We start from the raw sequence: 23,543 nt of genomic DNA on the forward strand, positions 1-23,543 counted from the left end.
TGAAATTGCAAAACTGGGGAAGCAGAGAGAAATCTAAAAGTAGATCATGTAAAAAGACCCAGTTTAAATTTTAGACCTTTCAAGATTTTTAAAAGAACACATACACTGTGCTGGAAGTGTTCTCAAATAAAAAAAAAATTGAAACACACAAGGATGCATTAAGCTTCTTCATAGGTTTCACAGAGTTATAAAGATGGACTGCTGATAGAACTGAAAGTAGACGTGTGTGTGTGTGTGTGTGTGAGGACTGTATGTTTGTGTGTTCGTAGGTGAGGCTGGAGAGAGGTTAGTAATTAGTGCCAGTCTATATGTCACATCTCAGTGGGGAAGAGTGTATGGAGTTTAAGCTATGACGACTATGAGACTTCCCACCAGGGGGGTGAGAGCCCTCAAACAGGAGTGAGGGGGCGGTGCTATGTGGTCCTCAATTATATCAAAACTTCTTTTAATAGAATAGGTACAGAGCTAATGGGTTTTGTGGTCTATCTCTATTTTTTATTTATTTAAACCTATGACTTGATTTGAATGTATTTTCAAATATTTACAGGTGACTGTCTAACGTCAGTTCATAAGACAAATTATTCAGGCACTTGGGGAAGTGTCAGAAAGAGGAGGTGTTATACCGGACTGTTGTGGTACAGAGTAAGCTGAGCCACAAACAAAGCACTCGATTTACCAGCTGATCTTCCGTCCAACCCTTGCTACGGTCATGAACTTATGGTAGTGAATTCTGCAGGGCAGCTGGGCTCAGCAGGAGCTGCTGTGGTGTAGAAACTGCTCCGTGTGTAGAAAAGGAGTCAGTTGAGGTGGTTCAGGCATCTGATGCCTCCTGGGCACCTTCCATTTGAAATCTTCCAGGTAATCCCAAATAGTAGAAGGCCCCGGGGGAAACCCAGAACACACTGGGGGGGATCGCATCTCATCGAGCCTGGGGATGTCTCGGGATCTCCGTTATATTTTCATTAGTTTTAATATATTCTCTCACCTGTTGTCAGTCAATGCAGTTACATCATCCTAGAGAACTAATATTAATACACCACTAAACCAGCAACTTTATCTTGTGTGAAGGCTAAATGGAAATTTTGCAGAGGTGCCACTGTCGTCCTGCTTTATTTAATTAGCTCTTTATCTGAAAGGGATCTGAGCTTGGTAGCTGCTCAGCTTCTTTAATCCCTTTTGTGGATACTAATGAGTAATGCTCCACTGTGTATTACTTAAAATGAGGCATTTTATCTCCAGTTTCCTGTTGCCCCACCTCCCGCAGCCTGCTCTCCAGCTCCAGCAGTCGGGTCCTCTTGGTCTGCTCCTGTTGACTCATCTTGTCCAGGTGCTCCTCCAGTTTGGCGTTTTGGGCCTCCAGCTTCCCTGCCTGAGACTCCAGGTAGAACTTCTGCTGCCGTAGCTCTGAGATCATCTCCTCTTGGGCTTTCCTGACCAAAAACAACACCCACACAAACCCATTATACTGACTGTTTAGAGTCTGAGACTGTTTAGTCTTTCATATTGTTCTCTAGAGGAGAATTTTAAGCGGCATGCAAATTAGTAATGTCAGCCAAAAGGTTTCTTTCAAAGTCACCTTTGTGTTCAATATACTGTAGCTGATCCAGTACACAAAAACTTGTAAATTTAGGTGACAATATGTACATTATACTTACTAAAGTATGTATGTTATGTTACTTTTTTAAGTTACAATAAGTTAAAGATTTATTTCCTGTATTTTATTTTGCAGTTATCCTGTCGAGGGAGATAGATCAGCCAAGGTACACAAACATGTACACTAATGAAGTGATGCAGACTCCAAGACACAGCCAGTGTGGGCACTCATGAAAGCACAGTGTGGGCAGATGGTCTAGTTAACTTACATATTCTTCTGGGTATAGATGCTGCTGTTAGCGGCCAGCTTGTTAGCCTCTGACAGCTCAGCGATGCGCTGCTCCAGGTTCTTCATCTTGGAATCCATAGCATTAATGGTCTGCAGGAAGAGGGAGACGCAACATTAGTTGAAATCACATCCCAGCAAACACGCTCCAAATGCAGTACTCATATATTCCACTTTGATTGACAGCCAAATCCTACTAAGAACCTTGGGATGCATATATTTGAGCTGCACTTTTTTTTTTACAGGAAACAGAATTCTGTACTCCAGTAAAATCCTATTAGAGTCCATTAAGGTGTTGCTTGAATCGTCTACTGTCAATGTCAGATGACTACCTCTAAAAGCTTCTTAACTGCTTCAATTCTACCACATTAACCAGATTAGGGCTTGGGCCAAGGCTTTATAGTGCAACATGAAGTATACTACAATGTAATCCCACTGTAAAATCCGGTACAATTTGCACCACAATAGCAAATTACAGACTAAGAATTGAATGAAAAACATTGATAGATTTTAGTTGTCAAACTCTGAGAACAACTTCGGAGGTGAATGAAAAGGGATCATTTGTTTACAAACTTTCACCAAGTGAGACTCACATAGTGCATTGGACTTGCTTAGTATAAAGAAGAGAAAAAAACATACACCGCTGCTGCTGAAGATAATTCCATAAAAATGTATTTGACAATGTGAAATATTTTAATCCCTCAGTTTAGCAGAAAATAACAAGGTGTATAAACATTTTTTAAAAAACTGCTGTGTTTCCTTACTGCTTTCTGTTCACTGATAAGTTTGCAGTTCTCCCTGGACTCCTCCACATGTTGGGCTCTTCTGGCCTCGAGGCTCTCCTTGTCAGCCAGGTCTACCTTCATCTGGGTCTCCAGAACCTTGATTAGACACAAGATGAGACATATTCATGTTTAGTTTGAAGTCTATAATCTGCTGCATTACAAAAGCAAATTGACATGGCTGTAACCTGGTGTGGAAGCGATAATTAGTGTGGTGTCAAGTCTCACTGTAAAACATGTGGCAGCTCCGACTTACATCTTCCACAACAATGATTTAAAATAGCAGCACTGACAAGGAATTACTTCTTAAACATATACAGTCAATTGGCAGTCCATCAGGTACAACTAGCTTAAAGTAACAGTCCAGGGTCATCAAACATCATTTATAGACTGTAGTCTCCAAGGCTGTTAAAATGAGCTACATCATAAAGAGTGGGGTTTCTGTTATTTTATATAAATAGAGTGGAAAAATTAATACATTATATAGTAATAGTTGAACCTAACAATCATGAATGTAGGAGTTGAAGGGTCTTATAAAAGTCTGTGGGGAGGTGCTGTTCTGTAGTATTTTGTCTGTGGAAAATGCCCTGGGATTATTGCAAAAAAACAAAACAAATTCCTTATGGGGACAATAAAATAATCTATCTATCTATCATTTACAGTCCTGATGTATATATCATACATTCCCACCTTGATCTTGTCCTCAAAAAGCCTCTCTTTCTGAACCAGTTGGGTTTCCATTCTCTGGGCTGTCGACTGGGCATCTCGCAGGTTGTCCTCCAGTTCCTGGAGAATGTAGAATCAAAAAGGTAACTGGAAACATTCAACACAATAAAATATACTCAAAAGAAAATTCTGTGGTTGTATTATTCACAAGAACCACCATGGTTAAAGTCCTTGAAACATGATTACACAATCTACTGAAAAATATCTACAATCTAAATTCAAAAACATAAAAAGAAATTAAACGAAGAAACTTGCATAGAAAAGCTGGAAATCCACAAGTCGGTTGCAGCGTTGCCTGCTCATGCTGACGCTGCTAAAATCCTATATCTGTTTAAATCTATACATTTACTGACGCTTGTTAACTAGTACCAATTTTAGAGTTCACTTAGCATGGAACTGTCTAATGAGAGTGTGTACTCTAAGATAAGTGAGGAGGATAGAGGAGAGGGCTGAATGAACAGGAGAGGTGGGCAGAGGGGGGTGAAATTAGGGGTGGAGTGGGGCAAAGTATTAGCGAGCCTTATCTTTAGCTCTCTCACCAGGATCTTTTCAGCCATCTGCTGGATCTGCTGGGATTTGGTTTGAATGTCATCTTTCAGCTTATTCTCCCGCCGCTCAACCATTTCCAGCCTCTTTACCTGGTTCTCCAGGGTCTTCCTGCCCTCCTGCTTACACAACGAAGATAATAACATAAAACTAACCACACTGACAATTTCTCAAGGGTTAATTGTTGGGGCCGCCCAATCACAAACACCAAACATTTTTTAATCATTGAACATTGTAGGTTTAGTGTGATACCTCTGTCTCTCTGAGGCGACGTTTTAAAGTGTCACTGGAGTCGCTTTTGCCTCGCAGACGCTCCAGGTCACGTTCCAGACGCTCTTTGGCCTGCCGGACATTCTGCAGCAGCTCCGTTGCTTCTGTGCTCGCTTTCACTGCCTGGGGGAGGTCAAGAGTTCAAAGGCTTTTAGTGGATCCCCAGACAAACCTCGTGATATGCTTGAGCAATTCCTGTCCCCTGAGATATTGCAAAAAAAAGCCTCTCTGGAAAGAGACCCAGAGCAAGCCAACCACTGTTGATCTGCTTCTCATACTATCAGGAGAAAAGAGGTTCTCCCAACTCTAAAAGCACAAATAATGTTAATGTGAGTAAAATAGCGAAAATGTATTTACCTTGGACAGTTTGTCCTGGAGCTCTTGGATTTTCACCTGCTGCTCGGAGTTAGTCTTAACAGAGAGAAAAAAAAAAACACTGTAAGCTCAGACACAAAGTTTTAGTGTCAGTGATGCTAAAACCATGAAGATTTATCTGAACAGAGGAACTTATACCTTCTCAAGTTTAGAGAGAAGCTCCTCCACGTCGGCCTTTCCCTGCTCTTTGGCCTGAAAAATAAGGTAGAAAAAAGAAAAAGAATTCTCAGCCTTAGACTTGGTCACGATTTCATTTGCATTACCTGACCTTTAACCATCTCTGATGCAAACAAACCTTCTGGATTCTCTGCTGGTATTCAACAGCTTTCCTTTTCAGTTCTTCACTTGTTTGTCTGGAGTCCCTAAGTTCGGCTTCATAGAGGTCACTGCGGCGCCGGGCAGCTGACAGGTCCTCCTCCAGCTGCCTGACAGTGACCTGCATCTCTTCCAGCTGGGCATGGTACTCCTGAGGGCGGAGAAACAACACAGTCCCCATCAATATAGAAAGAAATGCGCTCCAAAAAGTGTCAGTATTCATAAAACGAGAGATCAGGTTAGAACCTGAATTTTAAAAGACATTAACATTGTATCGACAGCGGACATGGCTGTTATACTTCATATTTCTAGATCTCATTTCCATCTCGTATGTCTTACATAATATTCTCAGCATTGCATACTGAACCAAACTGCTGAATGCATTGTGACATGGCGACAACTTCTACTTTGAAACCTATCTGAGGACTTCAGGGAAATAACTGGTTCTGGTTAAACTGTTGGAAAATAACTGTTGCCATTTTAGTGCGAATCTAAGTGTTTTTTCCCAGCTCAGTAAAATGAAAGCATTTTGAAAGCATTTCTGTAGGAAGAATAAAATAAAATATATGGGTGCAACTTTTCAGGTTGTGCCACAATGAAATGTTTAAGACTGCTGTATCATCATAAGCTAAATTTCACAAAGTTGTTGCTTTGTGTGTTTTTCTTAAATAAATGTATCGTTCTGTTCAGGAATCTCCTGGAGAAAAAAACAATTAGCACATTTTTAGTTTTAGCAAGAGCAGCAACAGCAGCAAGAGCTTTTTAGAACAGCTTCAACAAAGGAACTGAGCTGTTCGTACAGGCGGCAGCTTCTGGCTGTGCTATACAGACAAAGATGTACTTCACAGATCTGCTGACACTGTCTCATTGCGCAGTGATTTAGAGAAACTGCAGTGCACCGCTGCAATGACCATTTATCACTAAAACTGTCAAAATCAAAGATAACAACTCAAGGTTTACTACTTCAAAGCTGCAGTTGGCAACTTTGTGAGTGAAAGGAAAATAACTGCTTTGCAGAGACAACATGTTACACTGATGTTGGTGTAACAATAAATCTTTGATTTCACCTCCTGATCACTTCCTGTACAGTGACACTGGATAAATGCAAAGAATGACTCGACCGGGTCCCAATCACAAAGGATGACATGTCTGCTACAGCCCTGATTAACTTAAAAAACTATTCTTTTTTTTGTTTCTGAACATATTTCCTAATTAAATTTTAACTTGTGATATTAATCATGAACGTATGTCCGATTATTGTAAACACTGTGTTATTCCCCTAGTAGGAGGATGGGCCGATCTCTAGAGTAATGATAAAAGTCTCCTTCACTTTGGTAGCTTGCAGGGATATCATCTGTTCAGATGACCATATGAGTGCTAAGGACAAGGGAGTCCTCAGAGGGGAAGCCCCGTCTGTGTGACGCAGAGCAGGAGTATAATCTCAGGGATGATTCAGGTATTCTGTTAATAGTTATGGCAGTAAAAACACGAGATGTAATATGATACAAACAGTATAAACACGGTGGAAAGTAGAAGAATTTCAAGTAATAAGTAAACACTTATCATCCTAAATTAGTTTGGTGATGAAAAGAAGACAGAGTATCATCTGAATGAGGAGATTTCCATACTTGCTCTTTAATTTCCTGCAGCTTATTGCTCTGTTCTCGGATGTCATGCAGCAGCTGCAGGGCCTTGTCATCCTCTCGGGAGACCTCCACACGTGCCTCTTCCAAGCTTCGTTTCAGGCTCTGCAAACACACACACAGGGCTGTGATTGGTCTGAATTAATTCAGATTTCTGACATTACTGATTTATGTGTTCTCACATACAACACACAGACAGTGTTGTTATTGTGACTCACGCTGCACTCAGTAATGTAGGTGGCGAGGTCTTGCTCCAGGATGCCCCGCTGAGTCTCAGACGCCTTCAGCTCGACATCCTTCTGCTGGAGTACTGACTCCAGGTCAGTCATTTTACGCTGGAACCTGGAGATCTCCTGCTCCATCTGATTTCACCAGAGAAAACTGCACAATTACAGGCTTCTCTACAACTTTGCGAATGGTTAATATATAACTGAAAGGGGGATTAGTTGTGTTACATTCACTGTCTCAAATGCAGCAGAACCGTGAAGGACCTTAAGGAAGTGATTTAAAACACAAGATGTTGGTAAGGTGCTCTTTAATAATAATAATAATAATAATAATATAATAATTATTATAATAACAATGGCGGAATAGTTTTTGCAAAAAGCCTATTTCTACAATATGGGGGGAAAAAAATAGAAATTTCCAATCAGCCAGCAGATGTCTTAATCTAGTCATCCCTGGCTGCTCTTGCATTGGAATATAAGAATGAATTTTATTGTCATAAAGCCGAGTAATAAAACACTGAATTATTAATAAAGGCAATAAAAAGTCCACACTCACCTTGTGACATTTGTCTTGAGTTTCTTGTAATTCTTTGCTTTTCAGGTGAAGTTTCTTTTCAATAGAGTTGGCCTTAGCTGGAGAGTTGAGGACTGCAGACACTGATCTGAGGACAACAACATATACATCTTTAGTCCCATTTACTCCAAACATAAATACAAAATGCCTCACATGTTCTCAAATTTTGCATTGCAATAACCAGCTCTAAATGTTTGCGTTTTTGCATCTATACTTAGACAACTCATCGTGGTCAAGCGCCATATTCAGACCCATTTTGAACAACATCATGTAAGGAAGTGAGCAAGCTTTTCTGTTGTGTAAAAACAGAAATTCTCACATCATATCAGCTAACCAGCATGAGGATGACAGACAGTGTCATATCATTACATAAACCCACATCATTCAACGGCAAAGCCCGACAGTATTATAGCTGTAATCAAGATGGCTGAAACGCAGACAACACCCACACATCATAAATGAGCAACAGACACCGAGAGGATGGAAATTTGCCTCGACTCAACTTTAAGAACAACACTCGAAGAATGTGTAGTCATAACAATAAGGCATTCAACAGAGCACTTTTGAAGACAGAAGGAGCTGGACATATTCCATTCATCAAGGTTTATTCAGGACAAAACAGCAAGAATATTTGCTCTTTGCCAGACAAAATCATTTTACAGGAGAATTTAAGCCGTGCTATTTACTTTGGAGTGGTCTATACAGATGTCTGCAGTGAGTCCACTGAACCTATTTTTATTGTTTATGTAAAGTGATGTCCTATTTTATTTCCAGTCAAAGTCAAGTCAATTTCCTTCTCTTGACCAGAGAAAAGAGCAACTGTGAATAGAAGTCTTCTAAATAAATGAATGGGTCTGTATGAATGAGTTCACAAATACCGCAGAGGGGTCTTTAATAAAGTTGACTCAGTCTGAGTCACAGTGTTAAAAATAATCACAGCTCCCTTTGCCGCTGCAGAAACGCCCCCTGAAACGCACACTATTATACAGTAAAAAAATAAAATATAAATATGTATATACATAGAGGGGAAGAGAGTGTATAAATCAGACACATCTGGCTCACATCTCTTACAAACACATCAACAACTCAATCAATTTTACAGGAATCTGGACTAAAGAAAAGAAACGTTCTTGATGAAACTGTTGCCAATTAAAAATGTATGTTAGACATCAAAATTCATAAAGTTGTCCACCGTCTAGTTGAAGAGTTTAGGATGACAGCAATAATAGGGCAATTTAAAACTCTGAAAAATGTTCTGCTCTAACTTGCATGTTTTCACAACTCATGTCTTTCTTAAAACATTTAAAAAAGGCACTGTGAATTTTAGTATGAAGTGTAGACAAATTCATTCTTCACCTTAATCTATTGACTTCTCATTATTTATGTATTAGACTATAAACCAAAGGAAACATCAACAATGTTTTGAAGGCATGTTTATAATTTTTACTGTTCTAAACATCAAAATAGAAAATAAATAAAGAGAAAAAACCAGGCCTCAATTTTCCTATCTGAGGAATATGGTCATTGTCATGTCTCTGTAATCTGGAGGGGAAATAAATGAGTAGCCAGTGCAGACTGCATTATTGAAGAGAATCAAAGAGAGACAGGGACTGAGAAGAAGTGTGCAAGTTAAAGGCTTAGCAGCTCTCAACAGGTACACAAAGAGAATGGACCATATGCAATAACAAACACGAACGCTGAGGAAAACGCAAACAAACAGTTAATCCTGTGAGTAGAAAAATCCCACACCTATGCAGGGTTGCAAAGGTAGGAGATTTTTCCTGGGAACTGTCAATCATTTCTGGAAAAACTGAAAATTCAACAATTCATTTGTCATTTTAACCATGTGCATATAACGACATAATAATAATAATAATAATAATAATAATAATAATAATAATAATAATAATACACAAAAACAACACTGAATCAATCATCAAGGAAATAAGCAACTCCGTCCATAAAATGAGGTTGGACCAAATGGATTTCATTGGATGAATCTGCATTTGTTTCCACACCAATTTAGTTTTTTGGTGCCAGACTGTATTTATTCATTTTATTTATTCATACAAACAAACAAACGTTTTAACATTGTGTTACTTGTGGAGATACCACATCAAGAGGAAACTGACCAGATGACGGCATGAGATGAAAAGTCAGTTGACTATTGAAATCATTAAGAATCATCCTCTGGGGACTATATATTCTCATAACATAGCCATCTGGCAGTGTCAATTCAAGGCAATCTGGTCAGCAGTTATCTAAATATTCCACTCTTGACTCAAGTGTTAAATGATGATCAGACAGACAGACCAACTGATACTATTGTCCTTATGCACAGTCACTAGTGGGCAAAAACCAAAGACATACCATTAGTGGAAAAAAAAAATATATAGATATATATATACGTTTTTCAAAAACACCTCAGAACATTTCATATTACCTCAAGATTCCTCAAAAGGACCATGCAAAGATGATTCTCTGACAGTAAACCACTGTCGGCTTTTTATAAATGTGAGGCAAGCTGTTAAGGGGATTTTGTTGTTGAGTTTTTCCTAATGAGGAGTCAGACAGACAAGTTTACAGAGAATGGAAAACCCCCCAAAACACATGATTAGCATTTCATTATGCCTGGAGTTGCGTTCATTTCTCTTTCCTTTTTGGAATTGTAAAGAATAATATGTACACAGACACACACACACACACACACACACATATATACACGCACTCAAACACAAATCTGACACATTCTATGAGCTCTGAGCTCCTCTTAATCAAATGCAGCAATGGAAAAGACTGGCGTCTGATAAAAACCATGAACAGATGACTGATGGTGTAACAGCAAGGGACAGAGACATTAGAAGAGGGAGAAAATAAAAGGAAGCGATGAGACGGGTAACGATGGGGGTGGGGACTGGGGGAAAAAAAACATCATGGTAGAAATAGATTCTCGTTCCCCAATCTGAGCTCTCATCCTTTTCCCTGTCTAATCTACTCATGCTTTTTCTTCCCACTCTGTTGTTGCTGCTGTCATGATCCGCAGTCTCGAGCACCATTAACCTGCCACAGAATTGCCATGGGGCAATGAAATGAATCCTATCCTCCTGCATTATCATCAGAGGTTAAGAAGCCAAAGACCATTAGGGATGATTACAGTGACCAAAATCCAAGCTATAAAAGTCAGCAGCTCATTATACTGCACGGTAACAGAGAAAGCACAATAACAGCAGTGAGGGTTGGAGCATGTCTATGTGTGAGGTTCCACCTCTCGGCAAACCTCATTGACAAACTCAGCCGCATACCAATCAGCACCGATTGCACGAAACGCCAGCTTACATCCCCTGGTCCATTCATTTGATGTGAATGTGCTATCCAGAGGCACAAAAACAAGAATCAAAGGAAAAAGAGCCTCAGAGAAGAGGGGGATCCCTCCTCTTGCTCATTCCTTGCCTGACACAGCATATGGCCAAACCCTTTTCAGCCCCAACAGGCAAAACACCGATGACAGGGAGACAACACCAGATGCCCAGGGCACCACACCAGGTGACATGAAACAAGGCTATCAGGAATTTGTTTCAAGGGTTATGGGGAGTCTAATGGAAGAACAGAAGCCGAGGGTATCACAGGGACTTTAACCAACAAAGGTGTGTTAGAGAGGTGTATACAAGAGGTATCTGCGTTGAACAGAGGAAAAAGAGGGGGTTGCCCTTAAAAAAAAACCCAATGCAGAGTAAACAGGTAGCACTTACTCAGTTTTGGCCAATGTTGTCAATGCTCTGCTGAAGAACCAGCCTAGAAAGGGCAGATCCAGGCCCTGGAAGCCCACCGACAGAGCTCCTGGCTGGGCTGCTGAGGCTGGCCGGGGGGCTGCCTGCTCTGGCTCCTCAAAATTAGAGGTGTCATCTTCAGTGTGCAATGCAGGAACAAAAGGCGGGAGAACTGCAGGAGAGAAGGATGAGAGGAGGGAGTAAGTGAGGGCAGGGAAAAAAGGAAGCAGGTAATAAAACACGGTAATAAAAAAAATGTAAAAGATATTAAAAAAAATACATACAACAAGGATGAAGGGAAGAGAAAGGAGGGGAGGAGGAACGGAGCAGAGCGGTGTGAGCCTAGAGTGCGGTAAGTCGCGCGCTGATGCACATGCTGCCTCTCAGTCCCTCCCTCCTCTACCTCTCCCTCTCTCGCTCTCTCTCTCATACACACATGCTCACTCCCTCTCCCTCACTGCAGCAGAGCAAGTTAATCAGCTAGAGCTGAAGCATAGAGCTCTATCTGTGCCCACTTATTAATACAATGTGGCTGCAGTTCCAAAACAAACATGTATAAATGTAATTCTCTTCTTTATGTTAATATCTATTGGTCAATAATCTAAAGCCGTAAATCAATATATCAGAAACATTTCCTGCACGTACACACACAGACATGTACACATACACTATTCAGCATTGATAGGGATATAATGAGTGGAAAGCAGCTCAGAGCACACAGATGACTGGCGCAGCAATGTTTCATAATTGCCCCATAATCAAAAAGCAGGGGTTGTTCATCTGAAAAAGAGCGATTCTGCACAGAAAAATACACGCTCCTCAGCCCTGCAGCTACACATGCCAACAACAGAACCACTGTAGAGCTGCAGTTCTTAAATGTGACCATGCTTTGCTGAAAATGTCCATAAATGTGAATGTTGCGGGTGTGTGTGTGTGTTTTCCAAAAGCTGGTCAGGTGAAAATGTCAACCTCATTTTCATTCAGTGCACTCTCAAGATTTAATGGCAAGAGTGACGTTCAACAAAAGCACATGTATTTCCGTCACAGAGAGCATGTCTGGTGGTGCTAGCGTAAAATAATTTGTGCTGCGTCTGTTGTGAAGCAGATGAGTTGCAGTTCTGTACTCCGCGTGTGTTGCTTCTCGTCTCTGGCTCCCTCCCATTCTGCTCCTCGGGAAAGAGCTGGCCCACTGCCAACGGCGCATAGAATCTCATTATTTTACTACTGACACCACTGGCTACACAATCACTGTTTGGTGTCTATGTGTAACCGTACAAACACAGTGCACTTATTTATGTTTTAAACTACATTACTGCTTGACAACTAGTCCTATATCATCGGTCACAACATGATTACAGCAACACTGTAATTTCAAGCCAAATTGAGCTTTTTCTCTGGACAAACAAAGTCTCGAGGGAAAGGAATCTCCTCACCGTGTCGTAAGTTGTTCCAGTCGACACTGGAGAAGAAAGCGTGACAGTGGAGCCCCTGGAAACCCAGTCGCTCTTTGGCTCCACACAGCAAGCTCTGCACCAGGTCTACAAACTGCTTACTGGCCTGCGGCTGCTGCGGAAACTTTAGGAATTGCTGTGGGCAAACAACACAGACAAGGATTAATCACATAATTAATATGGTCAGGTATGACTTCGGGTAAATCGGACTGCATTTCACTGAGTATACTGGGAATGCTAAGCAGCCAGTATATTTCTTAACTAGTCTGGATTTATAAATTAGAGAAAATGACAGGTCAGATTCAACTTATTTTATTCATAGGAATACACAATTAATAATCCAAATAGTCTCGATGAGACTATGTACCTCAAAGTTGAGGATGTTGTGAATTGTCTTAGAAGTGCCATTAGAAAAAGGTGGCCTGCCATAGATCATCTCATAGGCTATGACGCCGAGGGACCACCAGTCACACTCCACCCCGTAAGTGCTGTGAGAGGAGCCCCCATCCATTGCCATCAGGACCTCAGGGGACAGGAAGTCCTGGGTGCCAACAGGCACCCTGGGAGCGGCTACCTGGAAAATGCAATAATTAAAGACAATAATGTCACGGTCAATAATACTACAGTTAAAACACAAAGCAAACTGTGTAATCTACTTACTGTTTTGTTAGCATTCAGCCTGGCAGCTGATCCAAAGTCTGCCAGCTTAATGTGACCAGTCCGATCGATGAGAACGTTCTCTGGTTTGACGTCTCTGCAAGTGGAGAGTTTAGAGGAGATCTGATACGGCATTTACAGAGCTGTTTGTTGCCTGAGTACTGTAATATGTCTACCGCTCTGACGATAATGGAATACATTTGTAAAGTCCAGCCATGTTTTTGTGTTACATAACATCCCGTTCAGTGCTCCGGGTTACATTACAATGCGACATTTCTCATGTTTAGTTAATGTTTTCCTGAATTATGCACATTCAGCCTTCCAGTGAAGACAAAAGGGAAACAAACAATGATTTATTGAGGCGCTAAGAAAATTTCCCCAATTAGTCTCTGGTCCTACTTTCAAACGGGTCATTACATTGCCAATTCACCCAGAATTAAGAACCTTTCCCAGTTAATCTCATGGATTTTCTTTTAAAGAAATTCACATGAAAATCTATTCAGTTCATAGGACCTTGCAAAATCCTATAGCTTCTCCCTCCTTCTTGGGAACATACAATTTACAATCTATAAGTGGGTTTTCCAGCTCTACATTTTTTTATTATTGTAATATACAGCAACAACTATTTCCATGAATATATGTTTCAAATTATTATTATTACATTCTTGGACGTCCAGTCTAGATTTCCACCCAATCTGATGAAAAACTGAGAAAGGCACTGAGTAGAGCTCATACCTCTGCCAAAGCCCAAAGAGTCTCCTTAAATTCAGTCAGGCTGCAACATTTGCACAGACTCTGACTATTCCTGATGTTTTTTCATCAAGATCTATAAATTGGTCAAAATGTGAAAAAACCCAATGTGAAAGAAATTGGAAATCCAATCCTTCCAATATTTTTTGTGGAAATCTGTTCAGTATTTTAGCTGCAATCCTTCTAATAAACCAACCAATCAACAAACCAACAAACAAAAACACCAACAGACAGGGTCAAAAACAACTTCCTTGTCAGAGAAAATAAAAAACAGTTGAGGCTTAGAACACACATGTAAAGAAAAAAAAGAAAAAGATATGCCATTTAGGATGGCCAAATATTAGAAATGTGTAACTAAAAGAGTATCTGGAGTAGAGCTATGGGATTTTGAAAGTTCCCAAGAATAATTCACATGATTTATTTCCAAGAAAAATCCATGATGTGAACTGGGAAGTCCTTGGTGAGCTGGTATGTAATGACCCACGACTATGTTATTCCATAGAGCCGTGAATGAGGTTTACACAGCCCTTTTTCGCCTTACCTGTGAACGTAGCCCAGCTGGTGGACAGTATGAATGGCCTCTACCAGCTCAGCCAAATAGAACTGAGCCATGGATTCATCAAACTGATCCTCGTATCGGTTTAGTAGGGACATCAGGTCACCACCTGGCAAGTATTCCATCGCCTGAGGACACATTTGTAATGATATATGTTGCAGTGAGCGATCAATAAGTAACATGAAAACCACTTGGATTTTGAAAGAGTATGTGTTTAAATAGAATTAAGTTGAACAGCTGTAACATGCCATTGAAATGTTTCTGAGTGGCTATAAATAGGCCTAGAAAGCATGAGAAACAGAGCAACAAGTGTAGGCCCACGTGTCTGAGCTTATATCAAAGCACTTTTTAGCTTAAGCTAATAGGGTGGTTCTCCTCATTATAGATTCAGTTATGTAACACCAGACACTATTGCAGATTTATCTGATACTGCAGTCAAAAAAACGATCTTCCATAGCTAAAAATACACCAACAACAACTGCAAAAATACATGTTTTGTGTGTGTGTTTGTGATCTCAGGCTACAAGCAGACGTGTTTTCAAAGCAAGCAACATGTCACGACCAAAAATAAATAAATAAATAAATAAAACACATCTCATCCTCAGATACCTTATTTTTAAATTTAAAAAAAAAAGCTAATTACAAATCAACCTAGATCATGTTTGACTGAAATTCTCCTTTCTGCATCCTGAGCTGAAGGGCACTGGTCGGGCTGGTTGAGCTATATGGTTGCAGTCATACAGCCATGACAGGCAGAGAGCCCCTGGTGCATGAATGGTCTGCAAGACTGAATGAACGGGGAGCATTCTCCAGTGTTACCTAGCAACAGGGAGACTGGTGTCTCTCTGACACACCGATAAAGATGGATGCTTTGTATTTTCCTCCATGCTCAGTTAGGGAGCAGGGTGAGACAGAGGGGGAATGAAAAAAGGAGGAGGAGGAAGAATGGAGACAGACACGCGGGGGCAATGACGGAAAGTATAAGAAGAGGGGGAGTGAAAGAAAAACAAAGGGCAGTATGCAGTAAAAGGCTTGGCTGAGGAGGAAATGCTGTTTCCTCCACCCTGTGCCAATCTAACAGGTCAGCAGAGAAAATATAGATCCTCAGTGAGCTTAACAGCTATCACACTGATTACATGGGATGCTCTCTGTGAGGAGAGAATTGACACTTTACTTCACGGCTGTAGATTAGGCCATTAGACAGACACTAACATTTGTGGGAAATATGTCTGGGCACCTCCTTAACCAGACTCAAATGATAAGATGTATTAATTATGAATATGCACATTGAGTACTGACATCTTGGGGGTGTTTTACCTACACATGAAACACTGAGATTTTAGTTTCAGGTAGCTACTAAAACAACAGCTAGGCCCAAAGAGCCCCTCAAGGATCCTGTCCAGGGGAGGTTGAACACTGGTTAGCGTCATTAATGTGAACAAAATCCTAGTGGGGACCGTAAAGCTAACAGTTTCCCCCTGCCTCAAAGCATTACTTCGACATACAAGTTTTTCCTCTCATCCCCTCCTGAAGCAGCTCATGTCCTATTCTGACTGATGCCAGTGGTTTTTTTGTCACTTTATGGAAAACACAGCTGTGGCAGAAAATAAGAAAAATGAACACCTTCCAGAACAGGTTAATTGTAAAAAGCCTTCTATATAAAAACATATAAGCTATGCTGCGCTTTTTGCAAAACCCACATATAGAAATAAGATATTTTGGTTTTAGAATCAGGTCTCATCTTTCAGAATTCGATACTTTGGAGTTGTCTTATTTTTTAATTATAGCTGGGGTTGTTGGAAGATGCATTTTTTCCCATTTATGATGGAGACCAGAGGCCTGTTTCAGACAGCAGATGAGCCAATCTCTGGGTTTACTGTTCCAGAAACTGAGATGACTTAAACCTTAAGCCAGAGATCATCATAACTTTGTTAACCTGCATTCCAGCAAGTTTTCTTCAACAAACCCTGAGTTTCTCTCCTGCTGAGTCTGAAGAAGTTTCTCACATGACACTTCATTTTCTCATTCAGACAGTAAATATATAAGCAAATATAAGAGCACATAAATTTGCATACGTTTAGGTTTAGAGAACATTAACATCCAAATTGGACATTGGCTTGTTACCCAAGACCTATCTTTACAACATGTATAATCAGTCATCCATCTCTTACATTCAAATTTTACTCAAGGCTTCATCCTCAGCTCAGAAAGAAATCTATGCCCCTCTGTCTTTGTAACACAGAGTCTGTGGACTTGCATTACAATCCCTGCATAACCACTCAAATCTATGAGATTCTTTAAGATAAGACTCTACATTTTGTAGATGATGTGATATTTCTGGAAAAGACTTAAATTATTTTAATCTGGACTAAATGTTCAAAAGTGAGTTGAGTATAGGATGCAAATATTCTACACTAACATTAAATGTTCTTTTTTTAATTTCCTATATTTTAAAATAAAGTGATAAGAAACAGTTTTTTAACATTCTTTTACAAAATAGAATTATAGAATTTACATTTTCAGTTTCAATCTAGATGCTTTTTCGACTGCAAATCACCAAAATCCCCGATATAACTGGGTCAGACAATGAGATTACAATCACAGATCTAACTTATTTCCAATCTGTTGAATCTATATTTTCTTGTGCTGCCAGCAGCACTTTATTCCCATCAGGTTACAGGTGACTATATACATTTAAAAATGTAATCTAACAAACAGGATTTCAGCACTTTACCATCCATTAAGGAAATGAGTCTGCTAAATAGTGTAGTCTTGTGGACTACCCTGAATAAAATGTATTAGACTTAACTTATTGACACTTTTATCCAACTCAGACTCTCTCACTGCTGCTGCTGCACTTTTTTGAAAGATAAATGTAGATTGCCACACATCAATCTTTCTCGTTTCTTTTCTAGTTTAATTGGATTAAAATGGAAGGCTCTTTATTTACCTGTTGCCATGACTAATTGTATGGGAGCTCCAATTTTCTATTCACTACACAGCAAACAAGCATGTTTCTCATGCTCTGAAAATATATTTAACATGTGTAGAAAATCAAGGTCATAATAAAGTATAATTTGTATCAAATAACTGTCTACTTGATCAAATACAATCTCTACAGTCAGTAGACCGTTCAATGCCACTGCTACTGTACAGATTTCATTCAGTCAAATATAAATTATTTCAAGATTTTGAGCGATTATGCAAACTCGTCAGTCAGTAACTGACTTCTCAGTGAACTGAGGACCAGAGAACCCTCACCTGGTTTAATTTAGGGTGGGAAATGTATTTTGACAACACATTAAAATGCAGTTAAAATAGCCTCTCTTGTAAACAATTGCTGGGCAAGGAACCACAGCTGTATAAATGTGTATCTCAGTTAGCATGCTTAAATAAAGAGGCTACCTCTAGGCATCTACAGCACAAAGCCTGTCCTCACCATGACTGTAGGAAGTGCTACTACATATACCATTTAACACAGCTAGCCCACCACATGTTAATTACCTGCCTCTACTATAAATAATTATTACAAAACTGAGAAAAAAAAAAATCAACAAAAAATTCAGAAGCCTGCAGCCTCACCAGGTAGATGTGTTCTTTATCCTGGAAGGCATAGAGAAGCTGTGGGATCCAGGGACTGGTGTTCAGAGCCAGGATCCTCCGCTCTACTTCATGAAAAACCAGCTGAGGAGAATTGAAAAGGTAGGCAATCAGCACACATATAGAACAGCAACAATAGTGTTGGACAAACTGTCAATGTGAGTAGTGTACAATCCCCATCAACTCATCAATTTAAAACATTGATCTGATAAAAAACGTTAGAGGATGAATAGCGTTTAAATGTAATGTATGTGTTGTATTCAAAGAATTCATAAAAAAATCGAATGCACATACCAAACTTTTGGACTAAAAGCATTCAAGACCTCTCTTCCTAGCTTCTTGCATGTTATATTGTTTGCTTGTTTAAAGTGGGATGCCACTTAAAATGATGCAAAGTAGTGACAGGTGGCATGAGCAAAAGATTTGTAATTCACACGAGTTGTTCATTATATGGCTCACTTCAGACTCCTTCCTGTTACAGCTCATGTACTATTCTGACTGAAATCTGTTCTATTAGTCACATGCTGAAGAGCACAGCTGTGAAATAATGTACACAGATGTATTCAACATTACAGCACCCCCCAGTGGACCATTTTCAGACTGCAACTTCAGGACACAAAATAGATAAAAACACTGTACAAAGCCTTCAAAGAGGATTGTGCAAAATATAAAATTACAACACTTAGTCCTATAAAAATACTATTTAAGATATAAATTCAAAGCAATAAACATTTATAAAAGTTGGGATTTGTTAACACGTTTCCTCTTATTCGTCTGACTTTTCTTATATTTCCTGTTTACTTGGTGATAAACAACACAGTTTGTGGTCAGTATCTGCATTCATTCAACATTTTTATATGAAATATGTCTGAATGAATTAACCTTTAAATTTGAAATCCTAAACCACAAATATAGCATCATTGAAATGAGGGCACAGAAATGATTGCATGTTGCAGCCAAATGATCATTGTAACCAAGATTTTTTTTAAATCCCATTACAGCATGTCCCCACCATAAACAAATACTTTTCTTACATTTTCTTGAGTGCGCAAAACTGTCTTATCCATGACTTTCAGGGCACAAATGTCTCCAGTGGCTTTCTCTCGAACGACTTGGACTTCAGCAAAGTGACCGCGGCCGACCAACGCACGCAGTTCAAAGTCATCGACCCGAGGCTGCAGGGCCTGCAGCTCGGAGACCACTTCAGAAACTGTTTCACAGACAAAAAGAAAACACAGAGGTTTCAAGCCCATTGTTTGTGAGAAAGAAATTGAAACAACATTTAGGACACACTCTCTCAACACATCACAATTGAAAGGACATTTTTGAAATGTAGCTCTTATGGATTGAGATTAGGGCTGTGAAATTAAAAAATATCAACAATTATCGCAATATAATTTTCAGCAGTAGCTATCTATTAAAAGTCCAATATATATCTATTGCTTATTCATTGTGCAAGCCCACTTAGGATGTAAAACAAATTAAATCCACCTCAGATTGGTAAAATGTTTTGCTGTATGTGTTTGTCATTCTCTGCTCATAAAGAAATGTTTAAAACCACAACCTTCACTCAGGAGCAAAAATCTGTTTTTAAACTTAAGAGAAACAATGTGGCATTTACTGTGACAATCATCGATATTGATGCTATGCAAATATAGATCATTCTAGCAAATGTCTTATTGTAATTTGCTCGTTGTGGATTATGCTTTTTAGTGATCACTTTTTTTGTGGAGGTAGGGGATGAGTGCAATACACACAAAAATGCAAGAAAAAAAACCATAGGACACTTTTTTTACTGTAGAAGAGTGAAAAGAAGACACAGAGGAAATGTGTCATGTTTTTTTCGAAAGCAAAAATAACAACAAAGAAATGTAGTATAGGTGTAGAATGCGTGCTTACACTTGTTGACAAAGTTCGCCACGTGATGGATGCTCATCAGCTCCGGGGAGGTGCACTCCTGGTAGAGGAGCAGCAGAGCCTCCAGGAACTCTTCCCGGCCCACAGTGCATCCCTCCTGCTGCCCCCGCAGACTGGCACGGCCCTGTGGACAGCGCATCAACACCGGAACAGGAAGTCAGCGACATAACAATGACCGCAGCTGGTCTTAAGCCGAGTGGTGACTGTATTTATTATAGATCTAGATGATGAGCGTCAGGACACAAAGCCGCATTTTACCTGAAACACCTGGTTGAGTCGCGAGCTGCGGCTGGCGATGGGGTCCGTGGAGGAGACCATCGGTATCAGGCTCCCCTGACTCACGTATTTAAACTTCAACATGGCTTCCTAATAAAAAACTAACCTGAGGACATGACACACAAGTGGTCGAAGTGAATAGACGTGTGTGTGTGTGTGTGGGAGGTGAAGACGGGAGCGAAGCAACAGACATCAACAATGACATCCCTTCTGTAGCTAACTGAGGTTAGCTACCGTCTGTCTGCTAGCGTCGCTAACAGGCAAGTCGCGCTAACACACGCACACTTTCACAGAGTAATGCGGGAGTACTCACCAGCTGCCATGCAGGTGGATGTGATACTTATTAATAATTTACACAAAACATTGGTTTCATAAGAGAAACACACTGTTTTCTTCCCGGTCAACGTTATTTCCGGTCAACTTTCAAATTTTGCGCGTTGCCATCCCTCCCCTCGCGCTTGTTCAATGAAGATGGCGTATGACTGGATGGGAATTTTTCTTTATGGGCGGGTCCAACGGTTTTTTTCAACCAATGGCAGTTGGTCCACGCCTGTTCGCCACATCAGGAAGAGACTCCGCTTTCATTTCCCAACAGAAATATCGTGCACAAAAATAAATATGAAATAATGAGCGTCTGGAAATAAATTAAAGCTAAAAAAGACTGTGTTATCTTAACTAAGTAGATTGATTATTCGATATGTCCTGTTTATAGGCCTATTTGTTAGGTAATGCAGACATTTACTCTTGCTTTTCCATAAATAGATTAAAAATGAAAAGGCTGGCCAAAATCAAGTCATTTCCTGACTTTTGTTCTCTAATGTGGATTCACTTTTTATATACAGTCTATGGTCCAGCTCTAAAATCACTTTTCCCATAATTAAACCATTGGCATGATTTTTTTTTACTCTTCCTGCTTTATAAATTCCTTTATCTTTCAAAAACAATGTTTTTCAAACTGTAACACAGACCTTTTGTTATAAATTAGTTGTCTCAAACCAAGAGAACTCAGATTAATTAGATAATTAATCTGAAAATGCACAACTTTTTCATACGTTAAGTGGAACTCACTAAAGAGTAAAATTATATTCAAGGTTAGAATCGGCCCCTTAAATTATACCTTGATTAACTCAAGGTTTTTGTGTTTTCAAGGTTTAGATGATCAACATAGCTCTTAATCAGATTCTTAGACACTCTCAAAATTACTGTAAGGCTCCTACTACCATACATTTCTAGTTTCCCTGTACTCAGAATAAGATGCACTTTATGAGTAAAAAGATGCAATAATGTGCGGATTGCAAAAATCAGGGCCAAATCATTTTATTTCCAACAGAGATACATGTTTGTCAGTTCCAGTTTCCAGAATTGCATGGTCAGATAGTCTAAACTAACAGTTGGTATGTTTGTGAGACTGGCTCCTGGCTCGCTGCCTTCATCTTGCCCCAGTTGCTGTAGGTGGTGCGTGAGGTGTGGCATTAAGATTGGGGTTGTGTTTGTGATTTGGGGTTGGGAGTGGGAGTGGGATTAGGGTTAGGGTTAGGATTGGGTTTGGGTTTGGGTTCGGGATTGGGATTGGGGTTGGGGTTGGGGTTGGGAGGCGTAGGGGCAGGGGCAATGTAGCACCCTTTCTTGTGCCACTGCATGTCCCGCACACGTCGGACGGACTGGATTTGAGGTGCAGTGGCTCCCCAATCGTTCCAGTGCTTGAAGTCTCCATGCTCAAACACATACTGGCTCCCTCTGTAGCCTGGATACCTGTATCCCACCCACCTTCAGAGGGAAGACAGTGAATAATATATCACATTTGTGGGGTGGAGAACTGGGCAATATAATAACAGAACAAAACAATGAGTAATATTTATGTCTGAGAGGGTTGCAGCTTACGTTCCACTGGCAACCTTAGCACTGGCCACACGGTCCTGGAAACCATACGCCCACAGACTGGGGACATCATCATCAACTATCTCCATCTTTCTGCCTTCAAAGCCTGTGTTCTCAAAGAGGTGCAGCTTGTGATCTGCACTGTCCTGGAGAGAAATTCATCAGGTTTGAGCATGACTTGCAAGAGGTTATCTGCTAACATCACACCCATAATACCGACCACTTTCAGGGGCCTGAATGAGCTCAGGCTGTAGGTACTCTGCCAGTTGATCCAGTTGGTCCAGGTGCTCCAGCGAGGATACTCTCCTCTCTCCAACACATACTGCTCTCCTGCAAAACCTGGACGCTCAAACCCAACCCACCTGAGGACATGGAGAAAACACATCACGTATCAATGCAACAATTTTCCCCCGAGCATGGTAAACAACTTGGATGAGGGGAAACTGAATCGCTCACGGTCCAGCCTCCACGATGACTGAGCCAACTTGCTGTGTCTTCTCCCACAAGTCTTTACATTCACCAGACAACTCCACCTTCTTCCCACGAAAGTTCTCAAACTCAAAAACTGCCAACTGCAAGACAAGAAGAGTTGGGGAGTTGATGGTGTGATCGGCAAAGTCCCAAGCCCATGATGAGTCTGACTTTTTCATTTCAACATCAACAGAAAAACTTTTATGAAACGTACCTTATATGTTGCACCGGCTCCTCCTTGGCCCTTATGTGCAGGCAGCTGGTCCGGGGTTCCCTGCTGTTCGGTCATTTTACCTCTACAAAGCACAACAACTACATTTTTAGAGATTTTGCATTATTATTTACATTACATGAATATAATACACTGGTGTATCCTGCAACCCTGGAAACATAATATAACTTCAATACATGGTTGGTAGTAACAAACAATCCAATTGCTCATAAACAAAACATAAAACCAAATATTTGCATATCTTATTTTACTCTAATCTTAGTTGTGTCTGTTGCAAAGGCTATACAAGTATACAACATCAATATGGCACACACAAAATGCCTCTTAGCAACCTATCATCTGCAGATAGAAGAAGAAATAGGGAGAGCGTAAGAGAGAAAAGGCCTCTCAGGTACAGAAGGATGATCTTTTTTTTGTCTTTTACCTGGATGGCTTGTGCTTCACTGCACCACGTAGGAGCCTTGCTCTCCGTCTTTCCTCTGTCTTATCTCTCTTTACTGTTTGTCTCAGTGTGAGGGTGTGGGTGTGCAGGCCTGGCGAGCGGGTCGGTGGAGGCCAGCGGGGGTATTTATGGTTTATTTCTGGCCACAGCAGCAAAAAGCCTGTTGATGCAGCAAGTCTGTCGCGCCCATTGTGTCCGTCACACTGCAT

General features: G+C 40.3%; 2 protein-coding genes across 4 annotated transcripts in view; both read right to left on the minus strand.

The window, feature by feature from the left end:
• The window catches only part of cita (citron rho-interacting serine/threonine kinase a), a 37,000-nt gene extending 16,228 nt beyond the window's left edge, over positions 1 to 20,772 (minus strand). For 2 of the 3 annotated variants that reach the window (XM_035152698.2, XM_035152695.2), the window contains exons 1-22: positions 20,625 to 20,772; positions 20,294 to 20,417; positions 20,018 to 20,159; positions 19,153 to 19,328; positions 18,101 to 18,202; positions 14,504 to 14,646; positions 13,216 to 13,309; positions 12,923 to 13,129; positions 12,538 to 12,691; positions 11,087 to 11,276; positions 7,320 to 7,425; positions 6,755 to 6,898; positions 6,522 to 6,641; positions 4,874 to 5,044; positions 4,717 to 4,770; positions 4,561 to 4,614; positions 4,186 to 4,326; positions 3,927 to 4,052; positions 3,352 to 3,447; positions 2,644 to 2,760; positions 1,863 to 1,972; positions 1,256 to 1,430 (exon numbers count right to left, since the gene is read on the minus strand). In XM_035152698.2, the coding sequence (XP_035008589.1) occupies positions 1,256 to 1,430; positions 1,863 to 1,972; positions 2,644 to 2,760; positions 3,352 to 3,447; positions 3,927 to 4,052; positions 4,186 to 4,326; positions 4,561 to 4,614; positions 4,717 to 4,770; positions 4,874 to 5,044; positions 6,522 to 6,641; positions 6,755 to 6,898; positions 7,320 to 7,425; positions 11,087 to 11,276; positions 12,538 to 12,691; positions 12,923 to 13,129; positions 13,216 to 13,309; positions 14,504 to 14,646; positions 18,101 to 18,202; positions 19,153 to 19,328; positions 20,018 to 20,159; positions 20,294 to 20,395 (2,724 nt within the window). In that variant the 5' untranslated portion in view covers positions 20,396 to 20,417; positions 20,625 to 20,772. Of the gene's footprint in view, positions 1 to 1,255; positions 1,431 to 1,862; positions 1,973 to 2,643; positions 2,761 to 3,351; positions 3,448 to 3,926; positions 4,056 to 4,185; positions 4,327 to 4,560; positions 4,615 to 4,716; positions 4,771 to 4,873; positions 5,045 to 6,521; positions 6,642 to 6,754; positions 6,899 to 7,319; positions 7,426 to 11,086; positions 11,277 to 12,537; positions 12,692 to 12,922; positions 13,130 to 13,215; positions 13,310 to 14,503; positions 14,647 to 18,100; positions 18,203 to 19,152; positions 19,329 to 20,017; positions 20,160 to 20,293; positions 20,418 to 20,624 lie in introns of all 3 variants that reach the window. The other variant, XM_035152697.2, reaches the window with a different exon arrangement.
• A 961-nt stretch (positions 20,773 to 21,733) lies between these two features.
• On the minus strand, positions 21,734 to 23,543 carry LOC118105043 (beta-crystallin B3). Its single transcript, XM_035152415.1, has 6 exons — positions 23,317 to 23,543; positions 22,875 to 22,956; positions 22,646 to 22,761; positions 22,410 to 22,551; positions 22,193 to 22,335; positions 21,734 to 22,078 (listed from the first exon to the last, which is right to left on the minus strand). Exons 1-6 carry the CDS (start codon positions 23,541 to 23,543, stop codon positions 21,784 to 21,786), a joined length of 1,005 nt encoding a protein of 334 aa, XP_035008306.1. The 3' UTR covers positions 21,734 to 21,783.

The sequence above is a fragment of the Hippoglossus stenolepis genome, chromosome 3 (genome assembly GCF_022539355.2).
Source record: "Hippoglossus stenolepis isolate QCI-W04-F060 chromosome 3, HSTE1.2, whole genome shotgun sequence".
Lineage (NCBI taxonomy): Eukaryota > Metazoa > Chordata > Actinopteri > Pleuronectiformes > Pleuronectidae > Hippoglossus > Hippoglossus stenolepis.